At 39.0% G+C, this 25,464-nt stretch overlaps 1 protein-coding gene across 1 annotated transcript; it reads right to left on the bottom strand.

Moving 5' to 3' along the window:
* Positions 1-204: 204 nt before the first annotated feature.
* Positions 205-24,390, bottom strand: LOC139739654 (ubiquitin-conjugating enzyme E2 J2-like). Its single transcript, XM_071650266.1, has 6 exons — positions 24,280-24,390; positions 20,847-21,182; positions 20,124-20,267; positions 11,705-11,843; positions 9,310-9,390; positions 205-8,585 (listed from the first exon to the last, which is right to left on the bottom strand). Exons 2-6 carry the CDS (start codon positions 20,966-20,968, stop codon positions 8,343-8,345), a joined length of 729 nt encoding a protein of 242 aa, XP_071506367.1. The 5' UTR covers positions 20,969-21,182; positions 24,280-24,390; the 3' UTR covers positions 205-8,342.
* Positions 24,391-25,464: the final 1,074 nt, after the last annotated feature.

The following is a 25,464-nucleotide window of genomic DNA, read 5'->3' as shown; positions in this document are numbered from 1 at the left end:
TATCAATATATCTGTGTGTTGAATGTGTGAGAGAGAGATCAAGATGGCAAAGAGAGTTCAATGGACTCTGACTAAAGTGATTGAAAGCAACATATCACCTTCAGACAGCAACTTACTACACATGTATTGACAAATTGAAACAGAAATGTCCATGTGCAGGATCAAAGTCTTCTCTTCTTTATTTACATATATACATTGTATATATATGCTACAATTCATAATCATGTTCTTGTTTTCTCTGTAAGACAATGAACCGAGTACTTTCATTGACGACTACTTGATATGACTGAAACTGCCGCTCGCATGCTGCTATACCATTTTGTAATACTAAGCTAGGGCACTGCAGTAAAAGTGAACGAGTGAAAATGAAGGGGAAAAAACCCCCCACAAATGCTAACTGCAATGATAGATAAACCACTGATGGCTATTAAAAAAAAATGTGCCCTAGATTGCACAAGTACACTGCATATTGTGAATTTTGATAGCCAGATTCTGATCACAGTTAAAGCCTTGAGTGAAAAAAAGATTGTGTAAAAATCATGTTGCTAATTCCTAAAAAGCCATGAAGTTTGTGAGAAATGTCTATAAACTGTACCTTGGCACTTCTGCTTGCTCCTGAAATTGCAGTATTTCATGGGTTTTTCTAGGAAAAATAAGAATTGTTAGTAGGTGCATTTTTTATGAGTGCCTCTGCAGGCCTGGAAGTAGGTGCCTACCCGTGCTTTAAATGACAGGTTGTTAAATGGTTGCTACATGTGCACTAACACAAAGTAACTTATTATTTTGTATAAAACATCACCAATTTCATCTCCAGCCACTACCTTCCCCTTATGCAGTGCAATAGTTTGGTAAACCAAGTTGAGAAAATAAGGTAATACTGCTATTCAGCAAAAGTCTATAGCAGCATATCATTTGGCTGATAAAATCTAACTGTCAAAGATGCTGCTGTGCTGGACTACAGGGTGCACAGTCAACATCCTGTGGATGGGAACATATTTTAGTCACTAGTTGATTGTTTGTACAATCTGTTGTGCTACTATGCTATTCTAGCTAATCCTCCAAATGTTACAGATGTTCAACACATCATGATTTCACGCCATGTGCCATGACACTTTTTCCGCTGGCTAAAAACACACATAGGCCTATCTGTGGTATAAGCAACGACAGATATCAAAAATTTTTACTGTGCATATGATATGCACAAACTTTGTCCCTTCAAGCAGAAGGTATGTCCTTTTGTTTCAATAATAAATCATTATCAATTATTTATTCAATCAGTTTTGTTTTTTGTTGTTGTTGTTGTTTTTTTTTTTGGGGGGGGGATTTCAATTGTTGTTCTAACAAACATGACACAGTGGAACCTCAATATAAAGGGGTTATCTGACAGGTCCCATTACTTTTATATAACGAGATACCTGATGTCATGAGGATATTTCAGTGGTCCCAAATAGCTTGTTTAATACAGTATAACGAGGTTCCCCTGTGTCTACTATAACTGGGGGCTGTGCATGAAAATTTTGAATCGCATAAATTTCCCTGTCAATGTGTGAACGTAACAGTCACACACAATGTTTTCTTAATATAAAGGATCAGCTTTTACATGCCTTTGCAGTAATCATTGTGCCACCTTCATTCTAGATTAGTTATCTTTGATCATGGAATCATGTTCATTTCATAGCATCACAAGCCCAATTAAAAATCTTGTAGAGAAACTTAATAATTCTACTCAAAACATGCACATTGAAAAATGAGAACAGATTGTTTGAAGCATGTGAGCATATGTTTGAAAATTCCCCAACATGATACACCGCACACTGCAATGGACACTGCTGCATAAAAACGGTAAGGCCTATCTTTCAATTTACTGGTGTACATGGGATGGTAATCTTAACAAGCATCTTTCTTACAGATACATTGTACTGTGGACGAGAGACTTGTCTGAGCACCTGTTTAAATAGACATCCGTACTGCCATAGAGGTCATAGGTCAAGCTGTGGCCAATATGCTTAATTTTCATGATGGAGGTCAATACAGGCACCTGTATGCAACACATGGACATATTTGCACAAATCTTTAATGTCTTCTTGGCCAGTATGCGTTTGATCTATGCACTGCAGCAGCATTCAACAGCTGTAAAATAACATATCCACCACCTTCACATGTACAAAGCCTATGTATAGTATGATATCACTCCAATGCATTGAGTATAGAGTATGGTGCAGCAAACAACGAAGCACAACAATTTACCCATACATGGCGGAATTCCATGTTGTAATTCTCGCCATATGTTTCCCTTCCAACGCTGACTTCTATTTCTTGTATATAGCTTTCATATAACCACTTACACAGGGTCTATAAAAATATCATTAACAGCTTACAATTATGCATATATATGCCATCAGAAGATTAGTCAACAAACTGATTCAGAGGCCTGGCTTCACTATAATTATACTCACACAACTCAAGCACTGTATGGACTACTGGATCCCTGATTCTGTCTTTAACCTGTTGCAGTATGAGGACAGACTGATTACTACAACATGCATTTTCCCACAGACACCTGCCCGAGTATACTCGGGACTCGTCCTCAACGGGTTAACATACGCAGTAATACAGTAAAGTAGACGTTGACTCTACTCACATCCTCCTTGCTCTAATCAGTTTTAAAAACCATCAGGCATCAATTATGTGCAGAGTTCACTGGGTTACAATGAAGATGTATGGGAGACACATGTATGCTACTAAAGATGAGCCCATTAACCAGTGGCCACACTTGCTTTCCCACCTATAGCTGCTGTCCAGTGTGTACAACTTGTATCTTTATCCTCCAGTATACCAGGTGAATGCTTACCTTTGATGTTGGTATGTAATCATATGATATCCCCCATTTGCAAAATATCACCCATTCACAAAGTTTTAAGAATATATCATGCCTTATACTCCAATGAAAAAAAAAGTGTCATTAATTACTATAAACAACTTTGTAGTGACATAATGTGTGTTGCAAAAGCTTCATTCTGGAACTAAAAGTTACCTACCAAAGATGTACTTGCTCATACCTGATTCTGAAGTATACATCTCTACACACACATCTGGTATCACCATGCATCACAAACTATGTACGCATGCACTTGTACAAACAGTGGGCATTTACAACAGAACCAGTGATTCTGTAATACCTGTTTCACAGCAATATTTTAGTGCACATTGTTTAAAATGAGCTATTTCAGATTTTCTTTTCATTCTAATGTTGACTTTTCAGAGAAAAGATATGATCACTGTTGATGGTTTGATACCAAATGAAACATAGAACTCCACATCCAGGGAATAATGTGAGTTGTCTTTCATAATCCTTCAGCATTTTCTGTAAGGATCCCTGACGTAAAGATATCAAGGGCCTTGTAATTTATGAAAGGACAGAAATAGATATGATGATCCTCTTCACATTGGTCGAAGTCTTCAGAATGCATACTTCAACATTGATAACATAACCCATGATCAATCTATGTTATTTGTAGCATACTGCAGTTTCCAAGTAGCTTTTTAAGGTGAGGACAAAAGATCTACACTGCTAGTCTATAATGTCAGTTGGTTTTCTATTTGGTAAGGCACTGGTACACTTTCCCCAAATCATCACTGTTGTTTAATACATGAACATTTATTTTAATGGACTTATTAATACATCACCCCACTCACTGAGTCATCTCAGTCTAGTGCGGTCACTGCTAATAAAAATGGCAATATACAGATGAATTTTATAATCATATAATAATTATATAATAATACTCTTCTTTACTGTACAATAGTAAGTTTACAATGAGCTGATGGTAATTTGATGATTCAGCTTGATTTCTTCACATTTCAAGAGAGAAAATAAAAGCTTTGTTGGCACACGAAGTCAAAAGGTTTTGATCAGGAAGTATCTCAATGGGAATACTTTTTTCAAACACAAATGTCTTGTAGTAATGCACAGCAAACTCATATGAAATTCAGAGACAGAACTTATGAAAATGGGAAAAATTTACCAGATAAATGTTTTTTACTGGATCATTTACCTTTCATGAGCCCTGAAGTGAAATCCAAGAACAATTCAAAGTCAGAGAATGAATATATAATTTACCTGACCTAACTTTAAAGCCTGTTCAATAAGCCTGAACGACCTCTTTAGCCATAAGCCTTTTGGCTAAAAAGAAATGTCAGAAACATACTTTGACAGAATGATGCTTCAATCATATTAAAAGTGACATGATTTCTTCATATATCTTTGAGAGTGCGAAGAAACCTGAATGCATCCTTTCTGATTTCCTTACAATTCCCCCCTCCCTATTTATAGGAAGAAATCAGTTCACTTTTGGAAAATTCAAACTCTTCCACTCATCAACATTTACAGGCTTTAATTCTACAAGACATATCACTGTGGAATCTTCCAACTGCGGCATTTTGGGGACCTCTTTGCAAGTGCTTGATTACGAGAGAGTAGATCTTTCAGGAATGAAACCAATAGAAACACATGTAATGATTTAAATGATATGGGCACCTGCAGGTTGATTTTACCTGCCTTTTACAAAGCAAAACTAAACTGAGACTGCTGTGAACATTTGGCTTTTGCAACTTGCAAAAGGTTGACGGAAGATTAGTGCTGAACCATGCATTTGTTGGTTTCCCTGACTGCATCACGGCAACTTCTACAACTTTGGAATGTTTGAATATATGTTCATTCACAGATATCCGCAGAGCAAAGGGAGACCATTATCTCCTTTACAAATAATCCACATCATTGGCAGGTCAAGATTCTTTAAATTGATGACACTGATGAAAATGGTGTCCAGTGGCATCACTCCATACTTGGGAACTAAGCGACATGACAAGCATTTTTTCAACTTTTCTGAAGGTCATAGATAGATGTTATCATAGTTAAACACAACACCCAAAAGGAGAGTGAAACTGCTCGGAGCTACACCCATAACACATACACAATACACAGTGCACATCAAATTTCCAAAAGCCAACTGCATTTCCCTGTTCTGACACCTATCATTTCTTATTCTTCTGATTTGTACTCAATCCTATTAGTCAGTCAAACAAGGTTACCATTGTAGCATTATAAAATGGGCTTAAGAATCTCTGCAATCTGATTAGTCAATTGTCATGCATTGATCTTTACTGATCCACACTGAGCCATGCGTCCGATAAAATCCGAACGCATGGCTCAAGTCTTGTAGGTGAAAAGGACGCATGATGGGGAAAATGGTTGTATTTCATGAATTTACGGGCCCATTTTATAACACAAATGATGCACAGGCCTATATTGTGGATCAGTGAGAATTGGATGCTCTTGTTTAACTCTGGAACAGTCTAAAACCCACTCGCTGCACTCGTGGGTTTAAACAGTTCCAAAGCTAAACTCGCGCATCCAATTCTCACTGATCCACTCAGTCCTGTGCATCATTTGTATACTATCAGCTTTTCTTAGTCATGGACACAAGCTCATGATAAAGAAAAGCAATTGTTCAGTTTCACTAAAACAATACACACAGCATATCTATCTACTCTTTGCAGTCTACTGTTCTAATGGATTATTTCAGAAGAGTTAGAGAACTTAATGTCCGACTACTGAAGCAAAAACTGACTTTGTGACGACTTGGCTGAAATCTGGTCTACAAGGCTGAACATATATAATTTCTAAACAGTCTAGATTGCACAGACTGGTAAGATCAGGAACAAACATAAAAAACTTTGTGTGAAAAAAAAGAACATTTTGTGTACACAAACTACAACTGAACCCAGCATTATATGTGGGACTATTATGATAATTTTTCGCTTAGGAAAAGAGTTTGTCAGCAATTCAAAGTGGCAAAAATGTGGTCATGGGGCACTGCTTTATGATAAGACTTCCTTTACCTAGCACATCAATCATATTTGTGATTGTGGAAGAAAAAGGCAATGTAACAAGGTATTCTTGCATTTGTCACCCCTCAGTGCTCCATCCTGTGTTTGTGCTTTGTAATATGACGTAAGCCAGTGACTGGAGGGACTTTTGAGTCATGTCTTCAGAATATAATGCATAAACAGGACAGCCATCTTCAAGTACACAAGTACACAAATCCGCATGTAAAGGCAGGAGACAACTTTTTCTTTTTTTCATCCTTCTGTACCACTCCATTTTTGTACACTATATTAGAGTTTGCTTTGATGATTTGTTTAAGAGTTGCCATCATGTTTTGCTGTTGTATACTCTGTTCATTTCAAAATGTTTTGTCTCTGTCTTCCTTGATGGTACAAAAGAGTGAAATGTATGCGATTTTGTTTTGACAGAAAATGAAAAAAAAAAATCAACTGAACCTGAATTCTCCATGACTAATATCAGGCAAGAAATGAAAGGCTACAAAATAATTTTGTATTTACTTTAAAACAATACAAACTCTTATACATACTATGATATCCCCTCAACAATGTATCATATGCATCTTCAGAGGAGGATTAACTTGCTGTACACAAAAATGACCAAGTACCCAATGAAGTATTTGAAATCATACTACAAATATGTACTTTTTTTTTCTTAACAATGGACTGATCTACTAAACAAGGCATTTTCTGTGTGTTGTTTAATACCAACCAACGATGCTTGGAGCACTAAATATGTCACAGAAAAAGCAAGAGGATATGATTTCAGCATGAAGCTACTCACGCTCAATGCGTAAATGTGAATTTTACAGATGAATTCAGAGTCATTGTTCTCAGGAATGCAGCAATCAGACAGTCCCAATTATCTGATTTTTTTAAAAGAAGTGACTTAATGTCAGATATATCATACATGTAAAGCAACTTGTGAACAGGGAAGACAGCAGGACAATGGGTTACAATACAGTAAATGGAGAACAGTATCTTTCCTTCACAATATTTCCAGATAAGGCAACTATTTTTCAGCTTAACAGATCAGAAAAAAAAATATTCTTGCTTAAATCATTTTAAAACTACCAAATTTCAGCTGAGGTCATGGTATATCACCATCTTGGAAAAAGCATAATATAGGAGAATAGCACAAACAAAATTGGCTGTGTTCTGCCAAACTGAAGAGTGCCACTTGAGTCTCTATGAATCTCTCAATTTCATTCGAGAATGGGCACTGGGTATTAACCCATTGAGGATGGCTGATTTTGGTATAACACGCATTTCCCATAGACACTTGCCCCAGTATATTCGGGACTCATCCTTAATGGGTTATTGAAGAAGACTGCACCATTGGTTGATATCAGACTCCAAAAACTGTATTGTATTTCACTTTAAACATAGAAATATTTGCAGTACAACATACACTGTACATTCATTTTTGCAGATTTTGGGCTACTTTTGGCTAGCACAGATTCTAAAACCTGCAAAAAATATCTGAACAATTTTATGTGCACATTTTAAATAGGTTGATTTGTGTGCTTCGTCAGATGAAAAACACTACTACAGTAGAAGTATGTGCGTATGTATGTGTCCTAGTATTAATTTGAGCGTTTGAGTATGCTAGCAGCTTTCAATGCACACCATACAATTGAATGGATCATGCATGTGTAGTTGTACTACACTGATTTTCGTGCATGGAGATGTCATATAAAATTCTGTTCTTTTTGTAGACTTGATTAAAACATACAAGTGAGCAAATTTAAGATCCCACCAATATGTTTTAAGATGCTCAGCATAGTATACAGTATAGCTGTGGATTCTTTCATAAACAAACAAAACTAGTTTACAATATAAAGTTAGGATTTAGAACGCTGCTTGAGCTCACAAGCAGAATTATGCTATAATGTGCACTAGAAAGGCTTACAGGCAGTGTGTGCCAAAATTACAGACCTTTAAGGGGAGATGTGTTCTGCTTCAAACCCTGGCATAGGCCAGGGCCTGAGTAGCACCGCTAAGTCTTGGATTATCTACAATTCTTAACACTTTGAGAGTGCCCAAACCTGCCACATGAATATTACAATCTTACACAAGATTTGAGCTCGAGGCAAATGGTAATCAGACTCTGACTACATCAAGTATGACCTGCAAAGCATTTCGTCTCCTCTTTTGAAAAGCAGGAATAAACTGCCAAACATCACTTATTACACAGAGACATTCGGTAATAATACCAATAATTGCTACATGTATGACATATAGCAGAAGTCTGCTGTGTTCACATGTGTTGCAATACTAAATAGCAAGCATTTGATGTTCCCATGCCTTGCTTGGTATGTATGAGTGCTCAACTGTGGTTTAGCAGCACAAAGAGACATCTCCTTTTCTGGCTCACGGTGATATGAACACACAAGTCTGAGTCGCCAAATTCCATCATCTGAGGACTAACATGAGAGCTACTGGTCTGTGTTGGCTATGCTCCGTAGAACATACTTGACCGTCCATGCAAAGGCTGCGAAGCCTATGATGACCAGTACATTTGCCATGGTGCTCCCTACGATACCAGGAGCATGGTCAGGCTGGCCATTGAAGTTATTCGTCCGTTGCCGTGCCTGATGGTGGTCCGTTGCCTGGGGTGAGCCAGACTCTGCTCGCTGCTTCATTTCCGCTTCCTCTTTCTTCAGTGCTTCCGCAATTTCCTGGTGTCAGAAAGATCATTGAACCATTGTAACAGGTACATATTCCTCTTCTGTATTATTTAATGACCTTCCTAGCGTTTGTTTCAAAAGTGCACAGTCATCAGAAAAATATGTGAATTCGGAAAATGGAAAATAAAATTTGAATGTTAATGGATATGCAAGATAGTCAATTTTTGTCAATTTTCATGAAATCCTTGCTCTGTTCTCTTGAGTACAGCAACTGTACAATGTCATACCTGTAAATGCGATCACCAGCTTTGTACATAGATTTTCACGAATTTCCACTTTCCTTGGACATGTTGGTAGACTATCAGAGCAATAGGAACTTCAAAATCTGGCACTAAATCACATAAAACAACAAACTCTAACACAAATCAAAATCAATGTGAATGATTAGGTATTGCTTTAAACAGAGAATGTTATATTTCAAATGTTATATATAGTGGACTTATCTTTTTAACCAAATTATGTGGAAGTAGTAAAATTACTTGCGACATATCAAGAGTCTGTGATAACAGTTTTTGTGTGTTTGTTTGCCTTTTTTTTTGAACAAGCTAGAGTACATTGTACTACAGATTAGATACTTGACAGGAAAGCTTCATACTTTATGGCTTTGCTCCAAAAGGTGAAACATAGCACAGCTAACTCAAACTTTTAGGGACTTAAATTGTTTGGGAATTTTGTTTGAATCATTTGTCACATATAACGGCATGGACTAGCTTACCTGCGCAACATCAGGAAATAGCTCCACAAATGTTGTATTTTTGATGTTGAATGCCCCACTGTCATGGGCAAACTGCTTTTTCTATGAAGAGAAGTGTTAACATACAATGTGTAAATACATCAAGGGAAGAGAGAAGTTATTGCGATGGAAAACAAGAGACCCGGGGGTCACGCGCTCACCCGAGTATTGCAAGTTCACCTTCCATGCATTCTTGCAGATTCTTACCTGAGAACATTGGAAACTTATGGTGGGGGTAGCTTTGAGAATGGGGGCATGGTGTCCATTTACGTATTCCATCACACTGGTAAAAATACCTGCCAAGTACACTGTACTTAATAGAATGTTGGATTATGCAGCTTGGGAAAAAAGACTGAAAGCCCTATCACTTTTGATTAGAACTAGAGAAAAATAATATTGAATATTCATTAATTTAGGAGGTTTGGACCCCCTGGGGCCCCCAAGGAAAGCATGGTGCCCATTCAAACACTTTGAGATCTTATCCCTATGGGAATGCTACTTGACAAGTTTGGTGAAAATCCATTACCGGTATGTTGTTTTCAGCAAAAAGATTTGGACCCCTCCCCCCATCCCATCCCGCTTCCTTGGGTCCCAAGGGGGTGGGGGGGTTGGGGGTTGGGGAGGGCACCCCTGATTCTCCCATGAACAAACTTGAAACAACAGTCATCAATATACTGACTCATTGTATTAACTAAGCTCAATCACTTCCAGTTCTAGAGAAAATCTGTAAAGATTCCTTACAGGAGGGGGGGGGGGGGGGGGGAGGGGGCCCATGGGGGCCCCCTAGGTGGGGCATGGTGCCAATTTGATGGAATTGAGATTCTATCCCCCTAGGGATGCTACCTGCAAAGTTTGGTGAAAATTAGTTACAGGGTTTACAAGAAAAAGCTGAAAATTTACAATTTTGGTCCAAATTTAGGCCCCCTGGGGCCCCCCAGGTGGGGCATGGTGCCCATTTGATGGGAATGAGATTCTTTCCCCCTGAAGATGCTACCTGCCAACTTTGGTGAAAATTCATAATGGCATTTTCAAGAAAAAGATGAAAATGTACAATTTGGGCCCCATTAGGACCCCTCCCCACCCCCCTCCACTGGGTCCGAAGGGGGGCACCCCTGATTCCACCATGAACAAACTTGAAACTACAATCATCAATGTACTAATTCATAGTATTAACTTTGCTCTATCACTTCTGGTTCTAGAGAAGAAGATTTTTTAAGATTCCTTAATTTTGGGGGGTTTGCAGAGGGGGCCCCCAGGCGGGGTATGGTGCCCACTTGAACAAATTGAGATCCTATCCCCCTAGGGATGCTACCTGCCAAGTTTGGTGAAAATCGGTCGAGGGGTTCTCAAGAAGAAGATGAAAATGTAAAAGTTTACGCACGACGGACAACGCACACCGGACGAAGAGCGATCGCAATAGCTCACTTGAGCCTTCGGCTCAGGTGAGCTAAAAAAAGTTTACAAAGCAGCTTATTCTGCAGAGAAAGGATAAATTATGTGCATGAAAGTGCTATTGTGAGTGATATCAAACCCAAATAGAATTGAAGGCTTTTCTCAGGTTAGGCAGCAAAAAAAGACAAACACGTGTGGTAGCACATATCAGCAAAATCTTGACATACAAAACTTGTATCTTGATATCAGATCATTATGTGTCAAGGAACTGTCAACTCTGTGCTTTTCAGCAAAAGAGCCAAGTGAGTAACGTACGTTTGTATATAATATTCTCCATGAATGAATAGGTTTCTAAACAGTACACAAACCCTGGGTCTTCACATATCTTTTTGTTTTTCATTGTCATTATTGGATGTAAGAAACATACACGACAAAACCCATGAGATACATTGTATGTGCTTGGTATTTCCTTAACCTTATGTACACAAGAAAGTCATGTTATAATGTGAATTCTTTGTGAAAGAAGAAAGATCCATTATCAACAAAACAGCAAAATTTGCACATATGTCTTACTACCCTACCATACAGAAAGTTGCAAGATGTGCTGGTTAATAAACACCACTGACTGCTCATTTCTCATCATGGAAGTCACTATATAAATGGTCTTGATGTGTATTGCCATTTCAAAGCCACCCACTGGGAGATACCATACCAAATGTTTAAAAAAAAAAGACATTTGATTTTTCTCTCAATTCCAGAAAATTCTCTTCCTACTCATTTTTTGTTAGTTCTGTAGGAAGTTCTATGACTGAATCATTTTTTTAAAATACCAAATACCATAACAATTGTTAGGATGTGGTAACTGGGAATGTTAAAAAAAAGACTTCTCTATTATCATCATCGACATTATACTTGATTTTGAAACAAATGTATCAGAAATATAAAGGTGAAAATGTGATAAATGCAATGCAAAAACTTTACTCACCACAAAATCTGTGGTCTCGATGCTACCCCACGTTGGGTTTTTCTCCACCATGAAACTGAGCAGGCCTGTGAGAATCGTTGACACTGACCAAGCTGGGTTCCATGTATCAGGGTGAAAATCACTAATTGATAAGCACAACCTATTGCGAGAAAATACAAATGTGTACAAATTGCAATATCATGATATGTAGATGACTGTCAAAACATTTGTCGCAGGCATCAAAGATCTGTATGCCCTCAGTAAACAAACTCCCATTTCCCCATTTGCTACCTTTTACTAAGAATTCTAGGCCTGTTGGTGCAGTGGATTCGATTATGGTTCATGAATAGCATATCTCAGTTATGAACTACAAAACATTGAGAAAAGAGTAATTGCATAATCTTGATGTTTCAAAGTCACATCACCACGGCAGATTATCACATATGACATGATTATTCTTAAAGGCATAATTTATCATTTTGCAGATGAAACAAAAACCCAGCATTAGTGCTTCAAAATAATTCTAAAATGTGAGTTAGGGATAGAAACAACTAATGTGAACATTTGAACCAGTATAATCAATGTTAAGTATTGTTAAATATACAAAATGTGAACAATAGTTATAATAAAAATGTTTCCAGACCAATCCGTCTACAGTTACGGTTTAATGAAAAAAATAGTGATATCTCCTTATATTTTCGTGACACAACTGACCTACACATACGCATCAAAAATGATATCTTGAACATTTTTTAAATCACTGCTCCCAAAGGTAAACAGGACCTTTAAAATGCACTGAAATGCATAATAAGCTCAAGTGCATCCTGGATTAATTTCTGTATTTATCCCTAGTTGCAAGGTACAAAGTAACGGCACATCACAGATCAGAAAATATCTTTTATGAGGCACACCTGTGATACTATATAGGAAAGTGTGACCATCTTTAGCAAGTTCTTCTAACACAACATAATTTACATCAAAATTTAAAATGGCATCTGTAAAACTACAGTATATACCAAAATAAACTTTGCGTTAAATTTACGTGTAACGCAAGCGCCGATCGGTACTGCGTTAATCTTTCTGCGTTACAAAATTAACGATCACCGTGCGTGAATGATCGTTACACATCGTTACAGATCGTTACTGTGCGTTACAGATCGTTACTGTGCGTTAATTTTTAGATCTTGCGTTAGCGGACTTGTCATGTGGACTGGCAAGAAATCTCGGAAATTGCGAGACTCGGAGATGCCTCGGTTAAGTAACTGTCGTTCGTAATATTTACTACGGACAATTTCCTGCCGGCGGAAGGCATTTAAATAGCGATATCAAATACCGAAAAGATTTTGTAGTTGAGCAGAACTCCCCTGGCAATGTCGTATTGTCATGGTCGTCAAATTTGTACTCATGGGCGCAGTCAATGGAATCGGGCAAGCAAAAATTTCGAAGCCACATTTTTCCCCACAGCCAACATATTCCATCGAACATTGAACCCATGAAATCACGCATACGCAAGCCTAAAACTAACGCCGACTGTCTAACGTTAGCGATGTCACGATTTCAACAACGGTCAGACACTTACTCAATTCAGGAAGGTGCAAAAGTCCATTTATATTCCAATACACAACGTGTGTCTCGCCGAATAACTGGTGGTAGTGTGTGGTGACAAAGCCGAGTATTTCGGCAATAAAAGTAGCTGCAGCAGAAGAAAATGTCTACCACGTTCTGCTCGCATTATTACACTGCCAGCAGGTGAGTCAAGTGGTGACTTGATAGGCACGCTTCACATGAAAGTTTACCCAGAAACATGAAAAATCCCACGATGCCAAGGTGCCAGAGTGGGGAATGGGGAGGGGTGGAGAGAGAGAGATACCAATCAACAGAAGAAACCGCGCGTACTGGCGCATTCTCGGAGGTCATGAACAGTCTGGGGTCTTGGAGATGAACAGAGAAGGAATGTTTAATTAAAGATAGCTCAAGTCGAAGACCCAGGATTACAAACGTTGATTCTTTTTTTTTCTCCTTTCATTTATCATGCCTTCACGTTTAGAAATGGTTGCACTCCTTAAAAAAAAAAAAAAACTCTCCTGCGATTTTTAAAACGTCAAACTTACCATGAAAGTGTTACTACGTGTAATACAATAGTTAATACTATGCCTATTGCTTTAATCATACAATGTATCTGTATAACACAAATTTGACTACCAATGACAATAAAAGATACTTGTATTTGTTTTGTGCGGAGATTTTTTGTGTCTTTATCCTGACTAGTTCCTATGAAATTTCTAATGTTTTTACGGCAGCATCAACAGCCTAAAATAAATTACTGAGAGATTTATAGATTATGAAATTTTTGGCAACCATCCATTTGAACGTCAGGCATGAAAAGCTCCTGATATTCAGCAAAAACAACTCAACAGATCAGAGACAAAGTTCCTTCAAATTTTTGAGAAGTAGCACGCAGATTTGCTGGGCGTGGTAGGGTCCATGCTTTGAGATCGTCACAATCGTGTTGTCACCAGGGAGGTGGAGTGTCTCTCTTCCACCTCCCTGTTGTCACGGAGTATCGGGAAGTTCTCACAAACTCCAGGATCACCCCTCCCTGCCAACTCCATGTTGCTCCCAGGGAGGCGGGACGAGTCTCTTTCCCACCTCCCTGTTGCTCCCCAACGTGCATTGTGAATGCGTGGCGTTTCTTGTCACCGTCAGTACCCGAGGCTGCTTTGTATTTGTCTTGGAATATTGATTCTTCTTGTCATAACATGAGTGTAGTAATCGTTTTGCATGGCTATGTAAAAAATTGTGATACAACGTGTACTCAACTCGTCTTTGTGATTTTTTTCTTCAGTCCAAAAGGAAGACAAAATAGTATCATGACGTTTGCAATTGTTCGAAAGGTCTGCTTTTGATAACTCACAGACTACTCAGTATTGTCACCCTTGTTTTCCCGCTCCCAGGCCCTCCAATTTTATTGAGCAATCCACACGCGCGCGCAAATTCCTTTGCCATGTGGTTTTGCCAGCCAGCTGTCGGAATGTGCTTTGAAGTTACATTTCAGCCTGGCCTGGCTGGCATGAATGGGTGTCGAGTTTCAATCAATACCTACTGTTGTTTTATTCTTGTATTTGAACATGTCGTTTCACCTGACAACACACGGAGATCGGGAAGGTGTAGGGCCAGGGAAGAGGTTTTTGTTGTGTGTTGCAACCTAATCCGGGCAATTAACCCCAGAGGGCAATTACCCCCCCCCCCTCCCCCGCTAAATACTGGTTAATGGTAAGGTTAGAGTAAAGATTAGGGTTAGGTTTAGGGTGAGGAGTTTGGGTTATGGTTAGGATTAGGGCCAGGGGAAGGGTCCGGGGTAATTGCCCGCAGGAAGAAAAGAGGGACGCGCTTTTGTTCTTGGTCAAATCGATTTCCTAGGTGATGCTGTGGAGCTGGAAAGGAACAAAAAAAGCAATTATGATGTCTGGCGTACTTCCGGGACGTCTTATTTTTCTTGCACTCTGAAATTTCATATTGTTTGGCGTTATCAATGTCGTTGATTGTCATATAGTTACCCTCTTTCGCATTATAAACTTAAAGTCCATAGAACATTCATACGCATTAAGATCACACTCGAAAAGCTATACTGGTGTATAGTTTGAACACAGCAAAATGAAATAACGAATATCCCGCAGATTTACCAAAATTATGCGTCATGTGGGTCCATTCATTTTCTTTTCTTTTTTTCATTTGTCTTCTTGTCGATGTGGGGGGTATAGATTCAGGATATACTTTTCCTTTTCCCCTTTCGGCCCGGTGCGATTACTCCTGGTTCTGACATTCTTTCTGCTCGTCTTCCGATTATACTGTTGTAAATGAATGCGCATGGAGCCCCAGCTGTATCGCAAAAAAAAAAGTCTATCTACTGAAGTTGACCTTCAAGTACATGTACTTAAGTAAAATCTGAATCAATTAGCCATGGTACGGGTTTGCGGTTTCAATCCCCTCGAAGCCCGATATTTGCCTTTAAGCAAGACACTTTATCCACAAAAGGCCAGGGCTCCACACTAACTTTTATTTCGGTGGCCCGATCGGGCCACCAAAATGATTGATTTTTATTTTTTGGTGGCCCGAAAAGAAAAAAAAAACAAGCAAAACTATCGGTCCTACTAAACATAGAAAAATAAATATCAAGTATTACTGAAGTGATACAGGTACCCACGTCTAAAATAAGGAGAAAATTTAATCATCTTATACCGTTATTCTGAGTTCTAAGATTTCGCAAATAGGCTTATAGATTATTATGAAAGTTGATGCCTATTAAATTGGTCAAAATTTACGTTTGAAATGAGAAAGTGGGAGCATTTGCAGACATTGTAAACATCTGACATTTGTTTTAGCATCGTAAAGAGCCAAAAAATTACCGTTATTTATTTCTGGTGGAAATTCAAGCAATCATTCAACATTTATAAGTATTTTAACACCTTCCGGAATGTATAAAACCAAGCAACCGACATTCATTCTATCATCTTACGAACCTGAATATCATCCTTATTCATTTCCGAACGTGAAAGCAAACATCCGCTCTTTATTTTATCATCTAACTGAGCCGATTGATACCGTTTATAATTTCCATAATGTACAAGCAACAATCTGTTACTTATTTTAGCATCGTACGGAGCAGAATATTACCGTTATTCATCTCCAAATTCAAAAGCAAACACCCGACATTTACTTTATGATCGAAGGAGCCGAATGTTACTGCTGTCCACTTCCGAAAGTGAAATGAATCATCTGACATATTTCAGCATCGTACAGAGCCGAATGTTATACTGTTTTTCACATTCAAACGTCATCCGACATTACATTTACCATCAAACGCAACTGAATGTTATTGTTATTCATTTCGAAATGTTAAATTTATAGCAAATGTCTGATATTTATTTTAGCATCTTAATTATGGAGCAGAATGTTACTGCTTGTCACTTCCGAACGTTCAAGCAATCATCTGACATTTATTTTGGCATCTTCCGAAGCCGAATGTTATTGAGCACTATTTACTTTCAAACGTAAAAGCGAACATTCGGCATTTCATCGTCGTACGGAGCTGAATATCACTGTTATTCATTTCCGAACGTCAAAGGGATCATTCGACATATATTTTAGTATCTTCCGGAGCTGAATGTTATTGCCATTTACTTTTGAACGTAAAAGCGAAGATCCAGCGATTATTTCATCATCGTACTGAGTTGAATACTATTGTTATTCATTTCCGAACGCCAAAGCAAACATTCAACATTTATTTTAGCATCTTCCGGAGCTGATTGTTATTGCTATTTACTTTCGAACATAAAAGTAAACATCAGACATTTATTTATCATCGGACGGAGTTGAATACTATTGTTATTCATTTCCGAACGTCAAAGCAAACATTAACTTCACCATCAAACGCATTTAAATGTTACTGTTATTCATTTCGAAATTTAAAAGCAAACATCCGACAGTTATTTAGCATCGTATGGAGCAAAATATTACTGTTATTCACTTCCGAACGTAAAAACAATCATCTGACATTTATTTCAGCATCTTCTGGAGCCGAATGTTATTGCTATTCACTTTCGAAAGTAAAAGCAAACATCCAACATTTATCTCGTCGTTGTACGAAGTTTATTATTATTGTTATTCATTTCCGAACGCCAAAGGGATAATTCGACATTTACTTTAGCATATTCCAGAGCTAAATATTATTATTATTTACTTTCGAACGTAAAAGTAAACTTCCGGCATTTATTTTATCATCGTATACGGAGTTGAAATTCATTATCATTTATATCCGACCGTCAAAGCAAACATTCGACATTTATTTCAGCATCTTCCGGAGCCGTATTTTATCCCTATTCATTTCCGAACGCAAAATCAAATATCTGACATTAATTTCAGCACCGTACGGAGCTGAATCTTACCATTATTCATTTCCAAAAGTATGAGCAAACATCCGACATTTATTTTTGTATAATACGGAGTCGAATATTACCGTTATTCATTTCCAAAATTAAGAGCAAACATCTGACATTTAATCTAGCAGCTTTACAGGCCTCGAAATAGGATTTTGGAGGGGCAAGGCCATTTAGAAAAGGGCACTTTTTCCAAGAGGCCAGTCAGAGGGGCACCAAGGCCACATTGGAAAGGGCATGTTTGGTGTTTATGAAAAAAGAAAGAAGAAAAACAAACACACACACACACACACACACACACAAAGTGCAACACACAACAAAAACCTCTTCCCTACAGCTGTAACACATTCCCGATCTTTCTATCAGGTGAAACAACATTTTTTAAAACAGGAATAAAACAACAGTAGGTATTGATTGAAACTCGACACCCTTTCAGGCCAGCCAGGCCAGGCTGCCATGAAACTTCAAAGCACATTCCGACAGCTGGCTGGCAAAACCACAAGGCAAAGGAATTTGCGTGCGCGTGTACATAGATTGCTATGATTAGTCTGTGACAGACAGTTCGTGACCTCCAAGAATGCGCCAGTACGCGCGGTTTCTTCTGTTGATTGGTCTCTCTCTCTCTCTCTCTCCATCCCTCCCCATTCCCCAGTCTGGCACCCCCTGGCATCACATCGTGGGATTTTTCTTTTTTCTTGGTGAACTTGGAGTTCACTCTACTCTATCTGAATATGCGCTGCCTAGCATAGCTAGTACATACTCGCGGCCGCTGCGCTGCGGAGGCAGTCGGGACGGTAAAAGCCGGTCGGGCGTACATGTACATGTACGTACACGTCGTCTCGTACATCTCGGAAAGATACTTTGAGTTTGAATCAGATACATCGGGACGCGAGTGAACTGAAGGTATGATATTTGAGATCAGGAAAGTTGTTCAAGCTTATTAAAGAGACTTTGAGAAAGGGCATATCATACGTCATGAATAATAACTTTCATTCTAAAAGGGCACCACGGCCTCAAGAAAAAGGGCACATTTTTTTTTTTGGCCGTAACTTTGATCAAAAAACAAAAGGCATTGCGGCCAACGAGAGGGGCACCGACGGCCATGGCCGTCGGTGGCCGTCGGTTAATTCGAGGCCTGACTGCTTACGAAGCCGATAGTTACCGCTGTTCATTTTCAAAACTGAAGGCAAACATCCGGCTTTTTTTGGTGGCCCGGCGTGCGTTTTTGGTGACGCCGGTCGCGAATAAACCATTCGCGAAATCGTGATTCGATTCGACTCCGCTAAATCGCTACACTCGGCAGGGGCTACGTCGTCCTTTCACCAGGTCTCGTTACAAAACCAAAATCTCGTGTGAGTTCTTGCGTTACCTATCGTTAATTTTAACGAAACATCGTTAATTTGCGTGAGGGATCGTTACTCATCGTTACTCATCGTTACTACAAACGTTAATTTTCCCGATCGTTACTTTGCGTTACTAACGATTCAGGTGAAACCGCTTGCGTTAATGAAACGTTAATGTTGATTAACGCAAAGTTTCTTTTGGTATATACTGTATAAGGGCAATTCCGCGGTTAGTAACGTTACATTTGAACAAATTTAGATATTTGTTTTTACTACTAAATTACCGTTTATTCATTTCAAGCCAAAATTATGTCAAAAACATGTTCATCATTCCCAGGTTTATGATACAGAAAAGAATGAATACAATCCAAGAAATAATAGCATTGCTATGGCAACTTAAAGGGCTGGTAAGTAACGTTACGAAAAAAGGACATGACAAAAAAATCAATGTCTTGTAACAAAAAGTGTGCAAAAATTCAAGTTACTTCAAACAAAGTGTTGCATTAATTTCAATTATTGCATCATGACAAATGTTCACATAATGTTTTTTAGCAGTTCGACCAATAATTTCTTAGCTAGACCCGCAAAAGCATGGTTAGTAACGTTACGGTTAGTAACGTTACGTTTGTCCGGAGTAATTCCGCAGGTCATTTCACCCTTTTGTAATTGACCAAATGTCACATGACTTCTGGAGTATTTAAATGTATTTATCTTTTACCCTTTAGCAAAACTTTGAGGAAAAAACTTCAAAGGAACCCACTGTAATTTGCATTTAAGTGAATTTCAGCATCCCCAGTCCCACATGTACATTTTAAATGATGGTTTTAGATCTCGCGAAATCAATCAATACGAAAGATAAAATCTACTGAATTTGAAAGACCTTAATGATTGGTGAACATCCATGGCATTAGTTGATACCTAGATTAAAGAGTAAGATAAAGAGGCACATTTCTTTTATCCATGTCATGTCCACCTAACTGCGGAATTGCCCATAAGAGATTAATATTTCACAGACTACAGATAAAGAAAGTTTCTATCATTACCTGCTCGTAATTAGTGACCTGTGTATTAAATCCATGGAGATTTCAGAATGCAAAATGAAATGGGTTAAACTAGGCAGTTGCATTTTGCATGTACAGTACCTCAAAAAGACTACATTACCTTGTGTTAACCTTGAACCGGCCATTGGGTGTGATCATGTAGATGCTTGGAGGCTTGAAGGGAAATTCTCTTGGGAATACAAGCTTGCCATGATAGACACCACCCTCATAAGGCGTGTCCTTGGGTCCCCTCACCACATAGTGCCTGTGAGTGGGCAGAAGAGAGCATGCAGTAGATGGCTGGGATGATACACAATCAACGCATTTGGCATTGTACTCATCACTAAATTGTCACACTACATGAAAGACAATCACTTTCACATGACAAACACTGGTACTCACCATTCAACAAAACCACTACTCTGTGGATACTGAAAAAAAAAAAAAAAAAATGGATTCTGGTAGATCTTTTTTTCCCCTTTTAAATCAAGCTCCAACACATGCTCTGAAACTTTGCCAGAGGGTAATTCACTTTCATATCCCCTGTAGAAAATAACAAAGCAGGGAAAACTAACTACTTTGCAAAGATACTTTGTAGGATAGAGGATGCTAAAAGCTCAAGATATAAGGCATTATAAGAATGACATGTACACACTTGTTAAAAAGAGTAAAGTAATGTTCCACAGACTTATTCCATCACCTTCATCCTTCAATACAGCCCAATAAGGTGTGTCAAAAAACTGAATTATCAAAGCAATATTTCCAGCAAACTTGAAGGATGGCAACACCAGCCAACATCAACATTTGTTATTGATTCAGGATTGATATAGTGTCATGAACTTACCATTCTAAGATATTTGAAGGTAGTGGCTCAGCTGTTACATACGGAACAGGGTCCTTTTTTAGTCTCATGTAGTCTTGTTTTAAGCGTGCAGCAGCTGTTGTGTTCACCCGCTTGGTACTCATCCTGCCGAATTACGTTAGGATTTGCAAAGAATGATTTTCAACCCTGTATCCCAACTTTCTCCTCTGGAGTGTCCTTGTGAATAATGTCACCTCTTCTGAATTAGTCTGGCGTTGAGGATCAAGAGTGTCTAGAGTTGTTTCTGGAGTACCACGTAATTACAATCTGCTGTTCACTGCGTCAACAGGTATGACCAGAAAGGATTACATATATTGCCTGTAAAGGTAAGAAAGACATAAGTTGTAAAAGTGCAAAAGGCTAGGTTTTTGCAAATGGGCATGACAGTGACAGTCTCCACACAATTGTGAACAATTTATAATAGCAAAAACAATAGAGGTCAAGTCAAGTCAAATCATATCAACTTCACTCTTAATTTAGGTACTTTAAGAGCTTGTGCAGTCCAAGCTGAAAACTGGGTTATGTACATGAGGCTTGCAACTCACAGTGGGGTATGGGGTATGTGCAGCAATAGCAGAATTAAACTTGTAACAGTGTTACAAAATACTAGTACAATGTTGTATCAAATTGCCAGTAGTAGGCTCTCTAGCAGACAGAAAAATCAATCTGTACGGAGGAGTAAATATCGGCTCTCCTCGGAAGTAGTCGGACCAGACGCTATGCAAAGCATGGCGTCCCTGTGTGATGCTTGTGTACAGCGAAAGGGCTGTGTATAGTTCTCTGAAGGCGGGTCTTGTCTGTGAAGCCAGACACAGTCTCTGTGGAACATAGAAAGGTATATCCTCAACGACCACATCAGTTCGGGAAACCCACTCACAAGGGGGGCCCCTCCTTATAAGTAACCCGTCCCCCTTATAAGTAACCCCGTCCCCCTTATAAGTAACCCCCGGGGCACCCCTTATAAGGAGTCTCCACGCTTTTTCGCAATGCAACGCGAAAATGAAAGGACTGCGGCAATTCGCTTGATTATGTCCATAAAACTTCACAAGTTCCCTAGTTACTCACGAAATTTGAGCAAAATCGGTTTGAGGCATCATATATAAAATCATGGATTTAAATGCGATGTCAAACGACCCATGCGAATGCTGAAATGCGAGCGATTACTGGCGTGAGTGTCGCCAGGCGCGGCGGCGCGGCAATGCTTGAGTGCAGACGTGGCGACTGAGTACATGTACTGAGTCGCCACGTCTGCACTCAAGCATTGCCGCGCCGCCGCCCCTGGCGACACTCACTCCAGTAATCGCTCGCATTTCAGCATTCGCATGGGTCGTTTGACATCGCATTTAAATCCATGATTTTAGATATGATGCCTCAAACCGATTTTGCTCAAATTTCGTGAGTAACTAGGAAACTTGTGAAGCTTTATTGACATAATCAAGCGAATTGCCGCAGTCCTTTCATTTTCGCGTTGCATTGCAAAAAAGCGTAAAGACTCCTTATAAGGGGTGCCCCGGGGGTTACTTATAAGGGGGACGGGGTTACTTATAAGGGGGACGGGTTACTTATAAGGAGGGGCCCCCCTTGTGAGTGGGTTTCCCGAACTGACATACAGACTGATCTTTCGGTCAAACTCTAGCTCTAGTCCCTACTGTATGCTTTCTTACACATCGACCACCCTTTTTGAAACCGACCGCGTAGTTTTGGCACACAAAACACTTGTACAAGTTGTAGTACGCACTGCACTGTGCGCAGAGCATATAAAAATGTATTGGCTTTGACCGTTGATGAGGATGTGTGGGGAAACGCGAAAATTCACTGCTCATGTTCATTAATGGTTTTAATCACGAACAAAATTTCGAATGAATATTTTAACCAAATCGTAATGTAAATGTCAATGCATTTTCTAAAAAGCTTTGTACAACACGGTGTTAAATACAACTGGGTTTGTGTGCATTGTTACGCAAAAACATTGGTCTGTCTAAAAAAGGAGTGGCACCACAGGGAGTTGAAAAGAGGCAAGTCAAGTTCGACGGCAATATTTTTGCACTGAAACTTCGAATTGAAATGGGAACGACAGCATTTAATAGTGGTAGTGCTGGATTTTCTCTATCACGTTGGACAAATTTTTACGTGAATTTCAGTGTTAAATATTCTTATCAAGCAAATAAAAATTAGGCAGTCGATGAGTAACATTATTAGTTAGGTCCAACCATACTCTTACTAAACTGTTTGGCAGTAAGTAGCCTGATCAGACATCGTGCCTCACACGGCGTCGCGTCCCCATACAGCGACACAGCTGCAACGCAACGTAGGGCTGTGAGCCTGTGTACATTAGTCATAGGCAGTAAATAGACTACCATGACTACAGGCCTGACTGTTAGACTTTTATTTCCTTTTTATCTAGAAACCTTCTTGTCTAGCACTCTAGTCTAGATTATTGACACACTGTGACTGGTGGTGCCACCAGTGCAGCACAGTGGTGGGTCTGTAACAAATTGACAATGTTCTGAAACTTCGAGTGCAGTCCCTCCAACTATATCATGACAATTGCAATTCAAGTTTGCCCCCTTTAAATCTAATTTAAACGAGATCTGTAAATTACCACCGGACTGTGCACTGACACGACTTTACTTAGTCTGTAAGAAGACTCAACATTGTTACCGAGAAACGTATTAAACGATACGAGGTCGAGAGTCAGTACACTACTACTACTGGTACTAGCGCTAGTAAATTTAGTACATTGTCATTAGTACTGAGTACGTACAGGAGCAAATGGCGAAAGACAGCAGGACATACAGTTTGTAGGCCCTCTTTAGGCTAGCCCTAGTCAACTACAGTAAATTTACACATGTAGTTCAATACATGTATAGGCAGGTATCCTATTACCGAACAGTATCCTATTACCGAACGCGTACATTTTCAATGGAAGCCCGTTAAAAACAACTCGTATACGCGCGCATCCATTGCACTACGCACGCACTGTTATCCCACAAGGGAGGCCGGTGCAGAAAATTGCTAAACTGCAGCAAAAAACAGAAAATTTTTGTAATAATCGCTGAAATGTTGATGTTTGTTATTCTGCGTTAATAACATTGACCGAAAATGCAATGCTTAAATTTCCCCATACAGAGGGGGCATGTTCGGTAAATACAATACGATTTGCGTCGGTAAAAAGACACGGTTTTTGTGGAAGGGTTATTTGAAATACAGATTTTGTTAAGTGCGTGGCTTAGTTTTCAAATAATACTGATACAGCTAAATTTATCAGAATTTTAATTATCTTCTGGGAGATCTTTAGCTAAATTGAAGCATAATGTTGCCCGTCTGGAGAAATTAAATAAAAATCGTTCGGTAATAGGATACACCTCCATACCACATAGATTTTGTGTGCACTCGACTCGCAGCAGCAGTTTACCTCAGACGGAATATCTGGTAGATCGGCATAATGAAATCACTTTTTGTGTATATTGTATACTCTGGTCACAGCCAGTTCTCGGTGACCTGTCCGCCTGTCTGCCTGTCAAGCTGTCTTGATTTTGATTGATGGACCCCCACGTCCCGCATAAGTTACGTCAGTTGCTGATTTTTGTTCTCATGCGACATGACAAAGTCCTGTGTGTGTATTACGTGACCAGCACGGGTGTGTACATTGACGGCGTACGGTATAAGGTACGGACGGGCGCGCGTTCAGGGAATATACCGTCTACGTACTGTTCCTCTATGTATGACTACTTTTCTTTGCCCTCCTGTGAACGCACGGTCGTCACGACACACACACACATATACACACACGTACACACACACACATGCACTGGCAATTACACGTTGTTGCTCGAGAAAAAGAAATGTGTGAGATTGTACCTAAGTACATAATATTTCCTCATCAATACATTGAAATACAATATAACGAAATGAATATATATGTAGCCCTATATCTCACTTTTTTCTTTTTTTTACAGTTCACTGAGAAGACAATGCCTTGGTGTTGCTTTGATGAAGTTAAGCAACCACAACCTGCTTCAAAATTTCGGTGATGGATTTATGATTGAAATTATACCATGTAAATAATATTTCACTCAAGATAATGTATTAAGACAGTCATCACAAAGTAGTTGCAGATCAGAATACAGTAAACTACGGACGATGACATGTTACATAATTACTAGTAACAGAACCTCTTTGTAGCAACCTACTAACCGTAATTTGTAATACTGGTGTAGTATTCTGAGCTGAGTTATTGCGGGACTGATAATAGCTCCATGGTTACACTCAATTTAGTTCCTAGTCAGTTACTTCCACTATAAAATTCCAAATTGATGACGGCAGCAATAAGCGTGAAATTTATAATTATCACATCGATGTAAACGAAACTACAATTAAAAGTGTAAATATTTTCACTGAATAGTAATTATCGGATACAAGCGCCTCTGGGCGATGACACCGTGATGTTATCGCTTTCAAATAAACCACGGAACACATAGGCCTACTTTTCAAATATGTTTGTGGATTAGTAAATGCAGTGATATATCACCATCAACAATACAAAAAAATATAGGGCTATAATGATTTTGATTCTGGAGCCCGGCGACATCTGATCAGG

The sequence above is a fragment of the Diadema antillarum genome, unplaced genomic scaffold, assembly GCF_040938485.1.
Source record: "Diadema antillarum isolate AM-2024a unplaced genomic scaffold, OU_Dant_1.0 seq00000810_RagTag, whole genome shotgun sequence".
Classification (NCBI taxonomy): domain Eukaryota; kingdom Metazoa; phylum Echinodermata; class Echinoidea; order Diadematoida; family Diadematidae; genus Diadema; species Diadema antillarum.
The sequence above is the reverse complement of the archived record's forward strand: the minus strand, read 5'-3'. Positions and strand labels throughout refer to the sequence as shown.